The 15,644-nt window shown below is 40.9% G+C and overlaps 1 protein-coding gene across 1 annotated transcript in view; it reads left to right on the top strand.

Moving 5' to 3' along the window:
• Nucleotides 1-15,644, top strand: part of CRYBG1 (crystallin beta-gamma domain containing 1) — a 108,648-nt gene that overhangs the window by 66,550 nt on the left and 26,454 nt on the right. The window contains exon 3 of the mRNA XM_053460301.1: nucleotides 9,278-11,022. Within this exon, the coding sequence (XP_053316276.1) occupies nucleotides 9,278-11,022 (1,745 nt within the window). The remainder of the gene's footprint in view (nucleotides 1-9,277; nucleotides 11,023-15,644) is intronic.

Raw genomic sequence — 15,644 nt, 5'->3', positions numbered from 1 at the left:
CATGCAGCTTTCTGTCAGCCTCGTTTTTACCACAGAATCACGTGATGTAACATGCCCCTGATACGTTCCTGTCTCCCAGTGCATGTTCAAAATAGTTTAGGGTCCTTTTGGACAATTTTGAACCGGTGCGAGGAGACAGGAACAAATAGTTGCAGGGGTTTTTCCCTGCTGGATGTTAAAGTTGAAAACTGTGCTTGAATATAGATGAGATGTTTAAAGACAAGTCTGTCCCTATGTTTTCTTCTTTTTCACATCAGGCATTGCATTTAAGTATCTCCCACTCCCACTATATATATCTCCCACTATGTGTCAGCTCAACTTGCATATATATGAGCAGAGCTCTGATTGATGTAGTTGGGAGGTCAACTTGAACACTTATAGGTTGAACTCCTATTATGTTTGGTGCATGTGCTGCATGCTGGTGCCCATAAGTGCCATGACAGCCACCAGATCTCTCAGGTCTTCGTATTCGGGCGTCATACTCCCTGAGGAGATATGCAAACTCCTTCTGCCCTTCCCAGCCAAAAGGCCTGCAGGTGGGCTGGATGTTGTTAGTTCTTGCCCGCAGGGAAAGGGCCACTGGAACAATTGTTGGAAAGGTCCAGAAGTGCATGACGTGCTAGTGTGCTCAAAAAGATGTGCTGTGTTCTGGCTCACAGCCAAATTTCTGTGCACACATCCAGACCCCAGACTAATCTGGGACTGATTTAGGATGACACAGTGAGTTTGACTGCTATAGCACTATTACAAGACATCCGCTTTGCCAGGGGTCCTATGCAGGTGCCCTGGTTATCTTGTGGCTAATACCCCTATATTACAAGGTGGACAGAACGTACTGTAATTATGAATCTGTCAATAGTATTCATTATGGTGAAGCTCAGTTGGTTGAACACATATTGATGCTACACACCTGGGCAGGAGAAACATTACAATGTGTCTCTGCAAGGAGTTCTAGGGGGAGGGCATCTCAGGAATGTGCCTAGGGCAGCTTTACTCCTCCCTTATTAATCCTCCACGCTAGGCTAAGTTTTGTGCTGAGTCTTTGCCAATCAATCTTCATTTATGTAGAAGGCGTTTTATGGGTTGCCTTTGCGTTGGTAACAGTGTATATGCAATAAAATAAATGCTTACTTTGGCTTAAATAAAATGAGTTGCTGTGCACCTAATTTCTTTAATGTTTACCCGTAAGCTATTTTTCTACTTCTCTTTTATTACATCATCTACTTTACATCACTTGTATTAAGCCCTCCTGATTAAATGCATCAATGAGAACAATGCACCTATTTGACTATTTTATCATTGTCCTTTTGTGTTTCATTAGCTGAGTTAATACAGAACCGGAACAAAAGTTCACTTTTTTTTCACTTTTTGGGTGTATGTCTTTATAAATAATAATACATAAAAACTGTGCATAGTTCACGTTCGTATTAATTTCGTTTTTACTAGTGTAGTCCAACTCAAATCATTGAAGTATTTTGTTAGGGATTCTTTTACATCTATAAAACTCCTCCTTATGCCTGTCTGTGACTTTTGCCGCAAGTACTGCATAATTATTAATTCACTTCTCCTGAGTTCGCCTGATTTACCATTCCTTGCCTTCAATCTACCAAGACATACTCAACAAAGTGAGAGAATAGATTAATGGGAAGGAATACCCATCAGACTAGCTCAAGTATTGCAAGTTTTATAAGCTTGGCTAGGTTTTTGGATGGTGACACAGCCAGGCATAGTCTTTTTTTTTTTTTTTTTGCAATGTAGGTTTACACAGTGATCATACACTACCTTCATACAACATGAATATCATCCAAATTTACCAATGCAGTTACCACCCCACATTAATTATTATTCTACCTATGGAAATATGAGTCACGCGATGGCTTTTCTAAAGCCTTCAAATTTCCATTAGTTCTGTTGTTTGATATATAATTGTTCAAACAAATGGACACAAATGCCCTAGAACTTGTACAACTCTACTTCTGATTAGATCACCATGCTGTGCAGTACAGTACTGTTTGACCCAGAGATGCACTCTGGGAGTGCAACATGTGTCTTTATTAAAGACTGTTTGCTACTGAGCTTTTTAAAAGACAGGATGTATTATATGCAAATATATTTCCATATAATTGATACTTTTATATTTCCAGACTAATTACAATCGAGTAAACTGTGAAACAGGGCTGTAACTTTTAGGGGTAGCTCCCTCATGTGCTTGAGTCACCCATGGGCAATGCCCCTTGCACGCTCTTCCACTCCTAGAAACAGATATGATGTCAGCATGGGTCTGCCTCAGGCTCCAGGAGCCCTAGTGAGTAATGCTTGCTATAGAACATTTATAAACAGTATAGAGTCATTACCGTATGAATGGTGAAAGAGTCTGTTACTCTGTTTTGGATGACCTGCTATTATATTTCATACCACACAGTTTGCTTTTCGGTGTAATGTAGCTTTGATCATTTTCCATCTTTAAAGCTTCCAGCTTTAGACAACCAAAAATATTGCTTGCTTGCAAACAGTATATCCCATTCTTGTGATCATTGCCACAGGACTGTATTCAGGGCCGGACAAGGGATAACAAGGCCACCATGACACTTTAAGGCTGACGGCCGCCCAATGACATAAGTGTGGCTGATGGCTGGATACACTAGGCCGCATGTTCCATTTTTATGTTCATGTAGCGTGCAACTGGGCATGTCCACTACAGCAACCCATCTGCCCCCTTATTTGCAATTGGGGCCAGCAGCCCACTAGGTATTTACCCATGTGCCAGATGCCCACTGCGGGCCTGATTGCATTTATGTAGCCGAAGATGTCTTCTCAGAAGAGTTAATGGCATAAAAACAACAAAATATTTTAAGATATTTTAAGATGCAAAAAACATGAAAAAAGTAGCATTTTACTTGATTAAAGTATTCTTTCTGTATAGGGCTTTTGGCATTGGAATGGTCCTTCCGATGTGTTTAGTTCTAAGCTTGTTAAATTCAGCTGAATAGGTGGAACCTGTGGCATATTTAGGCTGGTCACTGCCCTAGGCTTGACCATGAGTAGTGGCCCAGCTGCCCACCATGATCTCCTTCTATGGCTCCGTTGTTTCTACTGAGCATAGGGATACGACATAAGATCACGGTGCTCTGCCTCAGAAAGACAATCGGCGCTTTGTAAAGATACCATGGAGGCTGAGCCAGCTAGGTACTGACCTCCATAGTAGTGTCCATAGTAGTATCGCTCCTTGTGTTGCTCGCCCCTTGACTCCGGAAGGGATGGAAGGGTAATTTGGGAAAGTCAATGCTGTGGCGGTGGGTCATCTACTCCAATTTTTTCTATTGCAATTCTTCTCATGTAGGATACTCCTAAAGTACGTTATAAAAAACGCAAACAAAAAATACTTAAAGGAAAAAAAGCACAGTAATAGTGGTAATAAAGTATAGAATGGAATCAGTATAGTAAAACTGTAAATCTTGAATGGTTATACACACCCCAAGGAGTGGAACATAATATAGTGTATGTGTGCTGTGTCTGTGATCATTAACCAGAAGGCAATGGCTGATATTATATTGTAGGGGTGGAGAAGCAGAACGCTTCCTGCAGAGAAATAACCTCTTGTCTGAAGACAAAGGGAGGGTGTATGACCTGAAAGCAAATGTGAGGCCCTTCACAGGGCGGAGGAGAGGTACTCAGGTAACAAACACAGTGTCACGCATCTGTCACATGCCACCGGCTTCCGGGGCAAATATTGAGGGAATGTAATTACAAACATGGGCTACAAAATCTCACCTACAGCGGTCTAGCAAGGGCATGACTGGGGGTGCTAGCAGTCTCACATGGCTTGCTGTCTAGGTAAGTGTCTATGTGACTGTCTGCTTGCTTATTAAGTGTCAGTGTGCAGTCTGGCTAGCTTACTTTTAAGCATCAGTGGGGAAATCTCACTGACTTGGTGTTTAGTTAAGCGTCAGAGGGGCAGTTTCAATGGGCTTGGTGTCTACGTAAGTGTCAGAGGGACAGGGGTATTTCGGTAAGTGTCACAGGGGCAGTTTCAAAGGGCTTGGTGTCTAGGTAAATGTTAGTGGGGCAGGGGTATTTAGGTAAGTGTCAGAGGGGCAGTTTCATGGGGCTTGGTGTCTAGGTAAGTGTCAGAGGGGCAGTTTCATGGGGCTTGGTGTCTAGGTAAGTGTCAGAGGGGCAGTTTACCCAGGGCTTGGTGTCTAAGTAAGTATCGGTAGGGCAGTTTCATGGGGCTTGGTGTCTAGGTAAGTATCGGTGGGGCAGTGTCACTGGGGCAGGGGTATCTAGGCAGGTTCACGGGGCTCGCTGTCTAGGTGGCAGGTCTCTAGGTCAGTGACAAGGGGAGGCAGTCTTACGAGGCTTGCACTTTGAATCCCGCTCCTTCTTCTCGCCCCGCCCCTGTTCATCAGCCCAGCGCTGCTCCGTGCACCGGCAGAGAGGATTCCTCTTCTGCAGTAAGTATCCTACAAAGCGATCGGGCGCCCAGCTGACACCGTATCCCTTTAAATGGGGCACGGGAGACGGGGTAACTAAATTCTCTTTTACTACCGGGGTTTACCGACAGCCGCAGTTAGCGATCTCAGTCCACACCTGCAAAGCCTTGGCTCCTAAATGCTCCGTCTATTACACGTGCGTCCCGTGACATTCCTTCCCAAGGGGGGCGATATAAACACGCAAAGCCCGCTGCTAATGGGGTAGATCGGGGTAGCAGCGGGTGGGATTTTGGGGTCCCAGAAGCGGAATGTGTTGTGTCTTCATTCTGTGCGCTCATGTTGTTTGCCTTGATAAAGAGTTTATGAGTCATGTAATTATCACGGTCGCCTGGGCACAGTGCCACTGGCAGTGCATTAAAGTGCATTGGAGTAATAAGAGTCATAGCTTGGATGGTATTAACCCATCATTGTTACTCTTCTGAATATACGATCGCAATCAGTAGAGCAGGGAGATGTTTTCCACGTTTGCTGTAGTTACATCTTCCCCCTGCTAGGTGGGGAGCAAGTCATGCGGAGGCTGATATTAAGACGTCCTTAGAGCAGGTGGGCAACCTGCAGCTGTCCAGCTGGTCAAAGACAACACCCAAGAGTGGCCACAGCCACATCTGGGGGGCCACTGTATACCTGGACCAGAGATGATCTATAGCAAAGGCCAAGAAGAGTCTTAAACTATTAAAGTATGACAAAAATGTGTGACATCACCAAGTATTTTTCTATTTCCACACCTTAAATTTGACTTGAAAAAAGAATTACACACACACACACACACACACACACATATATATATTTATATATATATATATATATATGTATGCTAAATTATTTTATAGGCTACACATTGTAGTACATTATATATTTTAGTTTCATACATAATGCTACAATTCTTATATTTCCAGTTTGTTATTATTTATAAACACCCTATTGTAGTCAGATATCGAAAAGATGTCTGTGTACAGAATCTCCTGCTTCCATGTATATGCCATTTTTCAGAATAAATCTACGATTTTAGGCAGTCATTTTTTTAGAGTTGGAATTTTAATTGAGGAAGTGTCATTTAATACATTTTAAGTATAACACAGAGATCATGGTGATAAAATGATCATGGGGATGAAAGAGATTATGTATAAAAGTCATTATGGTTGGCAGAGCCATGCTAATATTTACTATGGTGATACCATTATATTTTTATCCATAATTCCCATAGTGTCTGCATTTGTTCATGTTGCATAATCTGCTCCTTAATCTGTACATATACATAACATCTCCCATGATATTGTGGTCTGGCTCATCGCAGCCTTTAGCATGACTGGTCAACAAAATTTAAAAAGTGCAGTTTTTTTTATTATGCTAATTATCTAGAATATTCAAAATAGTAACCTGTATATCAACTACTGAGTTAATCAAGACTTGCTTTGGCAATCGTAATAAAATTAGACAGTGTGACCTAGGTGTATTAAAACATTATGGCTGCATTGATTAAAAAATAGGATAAGGAGGCGGCAGCCAATGGAGTTACTGACCAGGGTTTGGCAAAGGTGATGTTCAGCCAACTTGTTAAATAAAATGCTATGTCGGAGAATGGTTGAGGATCATGGGAGCTACACACTCCTGGAGGCAGCTCTTTATTTGCTCTTTAAATATAGATCTATATCTAAAGGTCATTGACTTATTTCACAAGATTAATTGTTTTTCTTTTTTTTAAACACATTTCTATAATAAAATAAACAACACAAGTTGAAAGCAATATCAATAAATATATTATAAATAGTTAATCAATACTTCATCTCAATAATATTTTCATACTATTATTATTATAATTTCCTACATAGTTATATAATACAATATGGTTCATCCAGCTGTACTGACCCTGCATTTGTGGAATACCACATTTGGTATTGATAAAATTGAAAGGTAGTGTACATCACTAAATATTCCCATTGAAACGTGAAATCTGGTATCATCTTGTTATTTAAGAAAAAGATGCATGAATCTACATTTTTGGTGGAAATAGGATCACAAATCTTATGTTCTTCTCACTTAAGATCTTTGCCTTTTGCAGCTACCAAGTAGTCTTGAAATATGATTACTGTGTGGGTCTCACATCGTAGTTTTGGTGGTTTCCAGTATGGCGCTAGTATTTCTTACTAAATTCTTGGCCTGCTTCTCACAGCCAGGTCTGTGGGCTCTTTCTATTTGGACTTCCCGGTCATCAAGTGCAAGGCCCTTGGAAGTCAGGTTTTCTAGATGTTCAGGAGATTTGATGGTTCCATTGACTCAGGGACTCATACCAAGCACTTCCATTGCTGCTCCTCCTATTCTCTAGGTTATCAAGCTTTTCCGCCAGCGTTGGATCACTTATCGCTGTTGTGTGACTGCGCAAAGTTATATGAGCTGCAGTGTTTTACATAAAACTGTGAAATATGGCAGAACCTGACGGTGCAGAACAACAGCTGAGCGTGACAATATTGTTGGAATACACAGGAAGGAAACTAGAGGAAGCATTACTTTTGATGAGCAAAACTCATAATAATGACAGAAATATGATATAACTCAGAGTCTGTGGAAAGCCTTCTAGTAGGACCAACAACTAATTGTTGCCTTGTATACTGTTTGTACACTGAACACAAATGCCGGAGATGGACTGTATTGGATTCTATAGGTGCATTCAGACTAGAAAGTAGACTTGGGCACCAGGGGGCTCTTCGTGTTCGTCTTCGTGCTCGTCTTCAGAAAAAAAATCTTCGTATTCCGCGAATATTCTATTATATTTTATTCGTTTTTTTCGGTTAAGGGGTTAATACGGGGTAAACGCGTACCGCAGCAGCTCTGGCACCAGGAGTTTAAATGTCCGGATGAGCAACTCTATTGGTCGTCAGCAGGGGACTCGTCTGCCAATGGTTGATGGCAGACGAGCCCCCTGCTGGCGACCAATAGGGTCGCTCGTACAGAGTTTTAAACTCCTGGTGCTGTAACTTGTCTAAACAGGGAAAAGAAAAGATGTCGGTGCGCTAAGCTAGTCACAGGCTCAAATACAAATGTATAATACGAGGCCTACCAAACAGGTGTAAGCATGCAGCAAGAAACAGAGTATTGGCTGTACAATGTATACAAGAAACAAAAACTGTCTGCGCTTCTTACCCTAATAAAGTTGGCAACAAATATATAAACATAATATAAATGAGAGGTTTTGGTTATATGAATTGGCCAAAGCATAATTAAGCTCACCCTAACCTGTGACTAGCTTAGCGCGCCGACATTTTTTCTTTTCCCTGTTTGCACATATTTGAGGTTGTTGGCTCCTCATCAGTCTGGTTGCAGCTTGCTGTCCAGGGGTTAATAGGGAGGAGGTTTAATTGCACCTCCCCCAACACTTTAATAAGGTTTTGGTAGCAGTATAAACTGCTTTGTGTGCCCGCTATGTAGGAGGTGAGAGTAGGTTCTCACCCTATTGAGAGTATGCCTTGACGTGGTGGGTGAGCTTAATTATGCTTTGGCCAATTCATATCATGTTTATATATTTGTTGCCAACTTTATTAGGGTAAGAAGCGCAGACAGTTTTTGTTTTTTGTATTTTTTTGCTGTAACTTGTCTGGCAGATACCATTGGTCTCCCGGTTCTATCATTTAACTGATAGAACAGGGAGATCAGTGGGATCTGCCAGACAAGTTGCGTCATTAGGGTTTAACTTTTTAAAGTCTGTACGAGCGACTCTGTTGGTCGCTCGTACAGACTTTTAGGCTCCTGGTGCCGTAACTTGTTGCACCTTAAGGGGTTAAGGGGCCGTGCGAGTGAGCCTATTGGTCGCTTGCACGGCCCTTTAACCTACGGATTTCCGTTATCTAACGCAGCATTGAAGGGGTTAACGGGAACGGAAATCCATAGGTTCGCTGTCAGGGGTTACAAAGGCCGTGTGAGTGAGCCTATTGGTCACCTGCAGGGTCTTCCTCTGGCATCAACCAATTGGTTGATGCCAGAGGAGGTCCCTGTAGGCGACCAATAGGCTCATTTGCACTGCCCTGTAACCCCTGACGGCGAACCTGCGGATTTCCGCTTCTGTGAACTGCCGCGATGCCGCAAAGATAAGGTAAGTTAGAAGGGGAAGGGACCGGCGAGAGTGGTAGACGAAGACGATCACGAAGATCTTCGTGGTGTGTGTCTTCGCCTACATTTTACCGCTACTGTCTTCTCTTCGGCGTGTCTTCGAAACGAACACGAAAACGCACTCTTCGTGTTCGTTTTCATGTTCACCCAAAGACGAATGCACAAGTCTACTAGAAAGCAACGTCTCCTTCATCCTTGTAGCATTAGTGATGTATAATAAGCAAATATTATTTATTTAAACAAATTGTTATGCGTGTGTTTTTTTTGTCTTCTTATTGGCGATCCTTTAAAAAAAATGTGAAATTTTCATGTTGTAAAAACTTCTATTTGTTGTGGAGCTAATTGCATTCTAGCATATGGTGCTTTAAATATATCCTCACTGATATGAAAGCAACATTTTACAGCATGATCAGGGTTGTACTGTATAACTTAAAAACTTACTATTGAAATTCTATTACGTTAAGACATATGCTGGTCTTATTATGTGCTACTGAATAAGGTCTGCATATTACTCACGTGACTAAAGCAAAGTAAATAGAGATAAATGCATGGCAATTATGCTGGGAGGAGCGTCAACACCCTTTTTGTAAACCCAGCATGCTGCCCGCTTGCAGATATATATCGTGTGTTTTTTATATTCGAAATCATATGTAGTATAACATTTCTTTCTGTTTTACTTATAGTCTAAGGCACAGGCTGCAGAGTCGCTTAAAAGAGACACCACAAGAAAACCCGTCTTGAGTAAATTTGGAAGTCTATTTAATTCAAGTAAGAAGAGGCAGATCAAAGGTCAGCCGGAGTCTCCAACAAGTCCCACTAACGAAAGGACGGTGCTTCCTTCCAGAGCAAGTGAAAAGGAGCCCGTGCGGGAAAAAAAGAAACATTTTCAGGTTTCAGGGTCTTCTGACTCCAAAGAGCAAAAACAGCCAAGCGTAGCTGCCAATTTAAATAATTCATCTGATGAAACCTCAAAGGAGTCAGCATTACTGACCATCGAAGGTAAAACAGAGAGCACCAATGGTAAAAGTGACAACGGAGTGCATGAAAGTGGCCCTTTTTTAACTGAAGTACCCAGTTCTCCGGATAGCCCTGCTGGTATCCCTGATTTAGGCTCAAACGTTAACCTAAAGCCCATACGAAGCCCCACATCCAAAACTGCAGAGAAACACGGCAGTGCAGACAGAAATGTGAGACCACTAGTGCCATCACCAGGCAGGAAACATTCTGAGGGGGAAGCAACTAGGGCCAGCTGCAGAAGACTCCAAGTGTTTTCTCCAGAAATCACTCTTAATAAAGAAGAATCACCAAAAACCTTGTCGAAGAGAACTACCAAATTTTCCAGTAAATTAACAGACTCAAAACAGAGAATACCAGACAAACCGGTTCAGCCATTGGATAATACTGAGACATCAAACACTACAAAGTTGGCATCACAAGCTGCCTCAGACAGTAAAACAAAACGGTTGGAGTTGTCTCCTGATTTGAGTAACAATTTAGATAAAGTCCATGCCACAGACAATAACTCTCCTGATGAGATTTCATCTGTGAAGAATATTTCCAGAGGAGCACAACAGGAAAAACAAAAGCCTAATGGGTCTCATGAGAGCACGGATAATGCAAAGGTGATAACATTTGATATCTATCTGAGCAAAACGTCTGAGACAAGTTCTACAACTTCGCAGGAGGGTTATAGTATTAACGGAGGACCAATGGAGAAGAGCCCAGGCAACAGGAGAAACAGTAAGAAGAGAAGGTCTCTAAAATCACAAAGTAGTCAGAATGAGGATAAAAAGACTGAATGTGTTTCCCCCCAGGACCAAGTCAGTGACAATGATTTTACCTTTGAAGGAGTGACAGAAAATTCAACCACTCCAGAGCCTACAACTTACGCTGTCCCTTTGTCACCTGAAGCTAACGGCAATTCACCAGCCAACCAAGACTCGAAGGCGGGAGCTAATCACAAATTGTCGCCCAAAGGTGAATCAGACAAAGATAAACAGCAACACCCAGTCTCCAACCCTCTGAGAAGAAAAAGGGAAAATCAGTCTGCCACCGTTCCCGTTTCTCCAACAGCTCGCAAGGCACAGACTAGAGATTCTCTGTTTAGAAATCAGCCAGCAGCAGCTGCCAAAGCTGCTGAAGGTAACCAGCCAGTTCTTGTTTCCACAACAAAAGACTCTGACGTGGAGAAAGTATGCGCGCCTGGATCGTTGGATGGAAAAGGTGGGGAGGGCTGTGTGGCAAGCTCGTGTGAGATTTCCGAGGAATGCACCTCTCTGGCTGCAGGTGCTCTCCCCGAGGACAGGAGCACACACAGCAAGACGCAGGTGGACATTCCGATCCAATCATCTCCTGACCTGGATGTGCCAAAACTCAAAACCTTTGTCAAGGAAAGCTCCAGATCCACAGTGACCTCCAAACTCAATATGTAAGTACATAACTAAATGCAAGCGTTTGTTTTCAGGGAAATGTGGGATGGCTACCCGGAAACTACCTCCCTTTAGCTAGGTAGGAGTCCATTGCTAATTTTGTTTTACCGAGTGACCTATCCGGAGACACTTTGATCACCGGAAAGTGGGTGATCAATTGATTTCTTACTACTCAAGGCGTTAAATGTAGCATTTGAATGTATCTGCTTGATTGTAGAAGTCATGCGGGTGGAAGTAATCATTCCCATAGGTGAAAACGCAAAGAGTCTTTAACTTTTCACCTGTTAGTAAATCTCCTTTAAAATATAGTAGTTTAAAGAAATGTGGGAGTTCTTTTTAAAACACAGTTTTCAGAAATCTCCCCTACAGTAACACAATTCTATTAATATATTGCATATTGGAGAGAAGGCAAAGTCCTTATGTGATACGAGAAAAGGTTACTATTTACTTTTATTAGGAACCATCCAAGCCATACATGTGGGGTTCCTGCAAGTGGGTTACTTATTAACCCATCACTAACAAAAACTTAAGATAAATTCACAGCCATAAAGGTAACTTTATCTGCTTTTAAGAACAGGGCAGGATGGAAAGAAGTAACTCTCTATAGTATCAAATACTTTTGAGCTAGTGCTATATAAAACAATAAAAAAAATAAACTATGAAGTGTATAAAAAACAAGCACAATCACGTAAACAAACATATACTTTATTTTACTATATATGTAAGTAAAGGAACAGCAAAAGAAAAAAATAATACATATACTTTGAATGTAAAAATACTTTGAGTAACTATATATATATATATATATATATATATATAATTTAAGGAACACCAAAAAATATATATATCTTGCATGAGGGTGCAGGAGTATGTCTATGCATGACCTCAAAGCCTGTGCGCGCATGCGCAGATACCTGACATTCCTCAACAGATTAATTCGGTAATCCTGGACGGCCTCCCTGGTAGTTGACTGAAACACAGATGGGAACAGTTAAATTATGTTAAGTATGCCCTCAATTTATGTTATCATAGGGCTTCTGATAGCATCCCGAGAGGTGTGCGTTACATAAGATCTGTTAGTTTCCCCAATTCATACATGAAGCAATAGGCATTATTGGCAATATCTGTATTAGGATAATTGTTAATAAGGTTCTGACCTGAATTTGATTAGACATATGCATTAGATATATTTTTTAAAATATTATATTATATATATTATGTATTCTAATATGTGTTAGAATAGTTGTTAAATAAGGTTTTGGCCAGAATTTGATTAGACATTTCCTGATATAAAGGAGCCCCTTACATTTAAATATCTTCAAAATAATTAAAGTTGATGGGTAAATAAAAAGTACACAGTATAGGTATAGACAGAAAGCCATATGATACATACCTAGTCTACATGCGCAGAACCTTAAGGCAGAATATGAATTGAAAGTGGCAAAGGAAAAAATAATAAAAATGCAAAAACACAGAAAACTGAAAAAGTGATTGACTGATAGATAAATATGTGGGTTCTAAAACATTATTAAGTAAAAAAAATAATAGCCCTGATTAATGTTTTGCCTGGGTACTATCTGTTAATGTATTCAACATCAGGCATTGTATAGATTATGTATATGAAAGGTAGGTTTCGCGCATTTGTGGTCATGCGACAAAAAGGGAAGCTGCTTTTTTAAATCAAACACTTAAACTCACAATTGTGCAAAGCTTACTGGCTCGTAGTGTTTGTTAACATTTGTAAAACAATCATGCCGAATCATAGAGCATGGATAATCGCTCCTGAAGGGTTTGGTTTCTAAAGAAGACTTTCATCCATTCATTCCCGTAGCGATGATGAATACTCAAAATTATAGTCTGCTTCTTGTTATAAAGCTTTCATCTTTTTTTCAAACTGACAAGAACATATTGGATTAAATGGGATAACTCCATGAGAAAAGGACTGAGAATTCAAATATAGTTATTTATTAAAATAAATCACAAAATGTACATGAATCCAAAACTAAGCAGATTGTGATATAGAATGCCTATTAAAGCTTTCCCGCTTCACTATTCATTATGAAGGGCCAACACTGGTAGGCCTATATAACACATAATTCAGTAGGTGAGAAGCCTTTCTACAAATCGTAGCGAAATAAGAGTGCATTATATGGAGCCAGCCAAGATCATCCTGAAGCTCTGAGGCTCACCAGGGTGGACCGTCATAATATATAGTGAACTAGTCAAAGAGGTGAAACACAACTCTCCTGCCAGCTCTCTCTTCAGTGCATGGATCCCTATGTGATCTAAACCAATGGGTAAATGCATGTCGTTATTAGCCCTAAAATGAGATATATTGTATTTCTTACTGCAATTAAGGGCAAGACTGGAGAAAGCTCACCTAAATGAAGCTGTCTGCCTCTACAAATCATTGTAAAGAATAACTGTAAAGAATACACACATCTGCGTGTTTGCCAAGACATACTGTATGGTCTAGCAATAAACGCAGTGCGCAGTGCGGATACGTGAGGCGGGGCTAATGTGAGGCGGGGCCAGGGGAGGGGCGGGGATTCCACCATCACTGCTGGTGTCCTGGAGAGAGGAGCAGGAAGAGACACTGCCCTGAGGTGAGTTAGGCCTGGGGGCCAGGCACACAAATGGGACCCCGGGAGGGTCACAGGTGACAGCGAGTAAGAAGCAGCCCAAGCCCTCCATTGGGTGGGACCATTGTACAAATGGTGCCATAGAGACAGTTAGCTGCACTACACCTCAGCCCCGTACTGGACTTCCTCTGCCCTGTACTGGTGCTTTATTACCCTATGTTCTCCCCCAGCCCTTAACGACCCTTATCCCTCTCCTGCCCTGGAGCCTTACCCCCCTCCTTACACAAATACCGTCACACCCTGCTCTGTACTGGAATGATGTACACCTTTCCCACATAATAACAGCACTGCCGGATTGTTACCTCTGCTCTATACCTCACCCTGGGCTTCAAAAAGGCACCTGCTCCTAGAATCCTATATACAGGCACATGAGCCCTTATACAGGAGAATGATACATCTAAATACTGGCATATGAGCCCTTATACAGGAGAGTGATACATCTAAATACTGGCACATGAGCCCTTATACAGGAGAGTGATACATCTAAATACTGGCAGATGAACCCTTATACAGGAGAACGATACATCTAAATACTGGCACATGAGCCCTAATACAGAGAAATGTTGCATCTGTATGCAGGCACATAAGCCCTTATAAAGGGGCACTTTATACACACATGTGTATATGTATACACATTATATATATATATATATATATATATATAATATATGTATATATAATACATACTTAATAAGCGAGTAACGCAGTATGTCATTGCACTTTTCAAACAGAAGAGGTCAGTAACAGCTTTAACGGCTTTTTAATGCTAAATTAATGGCAAAGCGCTCACTTACCTTCAAAGTAAAATCCACTATTGAATAGAATTGATAACCAGTGTCATGCTCTAGAGGCAGTATTATTGGCATTATACGGCACTTAGTCCTTTAAGGTAAAAAAAAAACATTTGGTAGTGAGTTCATACCATGCATTGTTGCAAATGTCAGGTTATCTAAATGATACAGAACCCGTGGCCGGCAACACTGTTGTTTGCAGTTGCATGGATGCCATGTTGATTTGTGATTTTCCTTTGATCTTGAAACAAAGTACATTTAAGTACAAGTTTTGCAATAATCATAAACGAGTCAGGGTCAGACTTTAAGTATAGTTGGGATAAAGTTGGCAATTCTTCTAGAGCTACAGCTGCAAAAGGCAGTCAAGGTGAAAATTCTTCTTCCTCCCACTCGGGGTCACTTGGTAACCTGAATTCTCTGAAAACATAAGGTATAGTTAATTTAATCGAGGCGTGTACGGTTGGGAGGCTTCCATTCACTTTTGTCCGGTCTGGCAGATGCTATCCTGACATGCAAATAACCACAAGCTCATTTATATAAGGATGCCACCTGACTCCGGTGTTTGCTTTTATTATGACTGTTCCACAAAGCAAATTAATTATTGAAGACAAAGACAACTAGGCATGAGGAAGATGTAACCTTAACCTCTGCTGCCAAGTATATGTAACATTCTTCTGTTATGTATTAAACAGTAAAGATATATACTGAGTTATTTATAGACCCAGATAGGAATGACCAGAGGTAAGATGCTATCATATCTACTAAGAGATATACTCTGCACGGAGTCAAGTTATTTTTCAGATTATCTAAGAATATATTAAGAACAATGTGGTATCAGTGCTTTCTATTAAAAGCCCCCTAATGTCTCCTTGGTACATGGGCACAGCTGCTCATGTCACCCCATACTGATGCGAAAGGATCCAAGGAAGAACCCAACTTGAACGAGCTGGGACAGTTCAGTTAGTAAAAGCTGACTCTTATGGTATACTTAAAGTAAACTCGGCTCTTAACATTGCAGACAGTCATCATAATATAGACACAATCACTTAATGTATTGTATCTATTGTTTATATTAGCCGTGAAATAATAACTCTCATCCGTATATTATCTGTATGACTTTTGCTGACACACATACTCATTTTAACAATGTTTCTATTAAATGATATATTTGTTTGATCCGGACACTAC

This window comes from Spea bombifrons, chromosome 3, assembly GCF_027358695.1.
Source record: "Spea bombifrons isolate aSpeBom1 chromosome 3, aSpeBom1.2.pri, whole genome shotgun sequence".
In the NCBI taxonomy this organism is placed as follows: domain Eukaryota; kingdom Metazoa; phylum Chordata; class Amphibia; order Anura; family Pelobatidae; genus Spea; species Spea bombifrons.
Note: the sequence above shows the minus strand (reverse complement) of the source record. Positions and strands in the feature narration are given on the sequence as shown.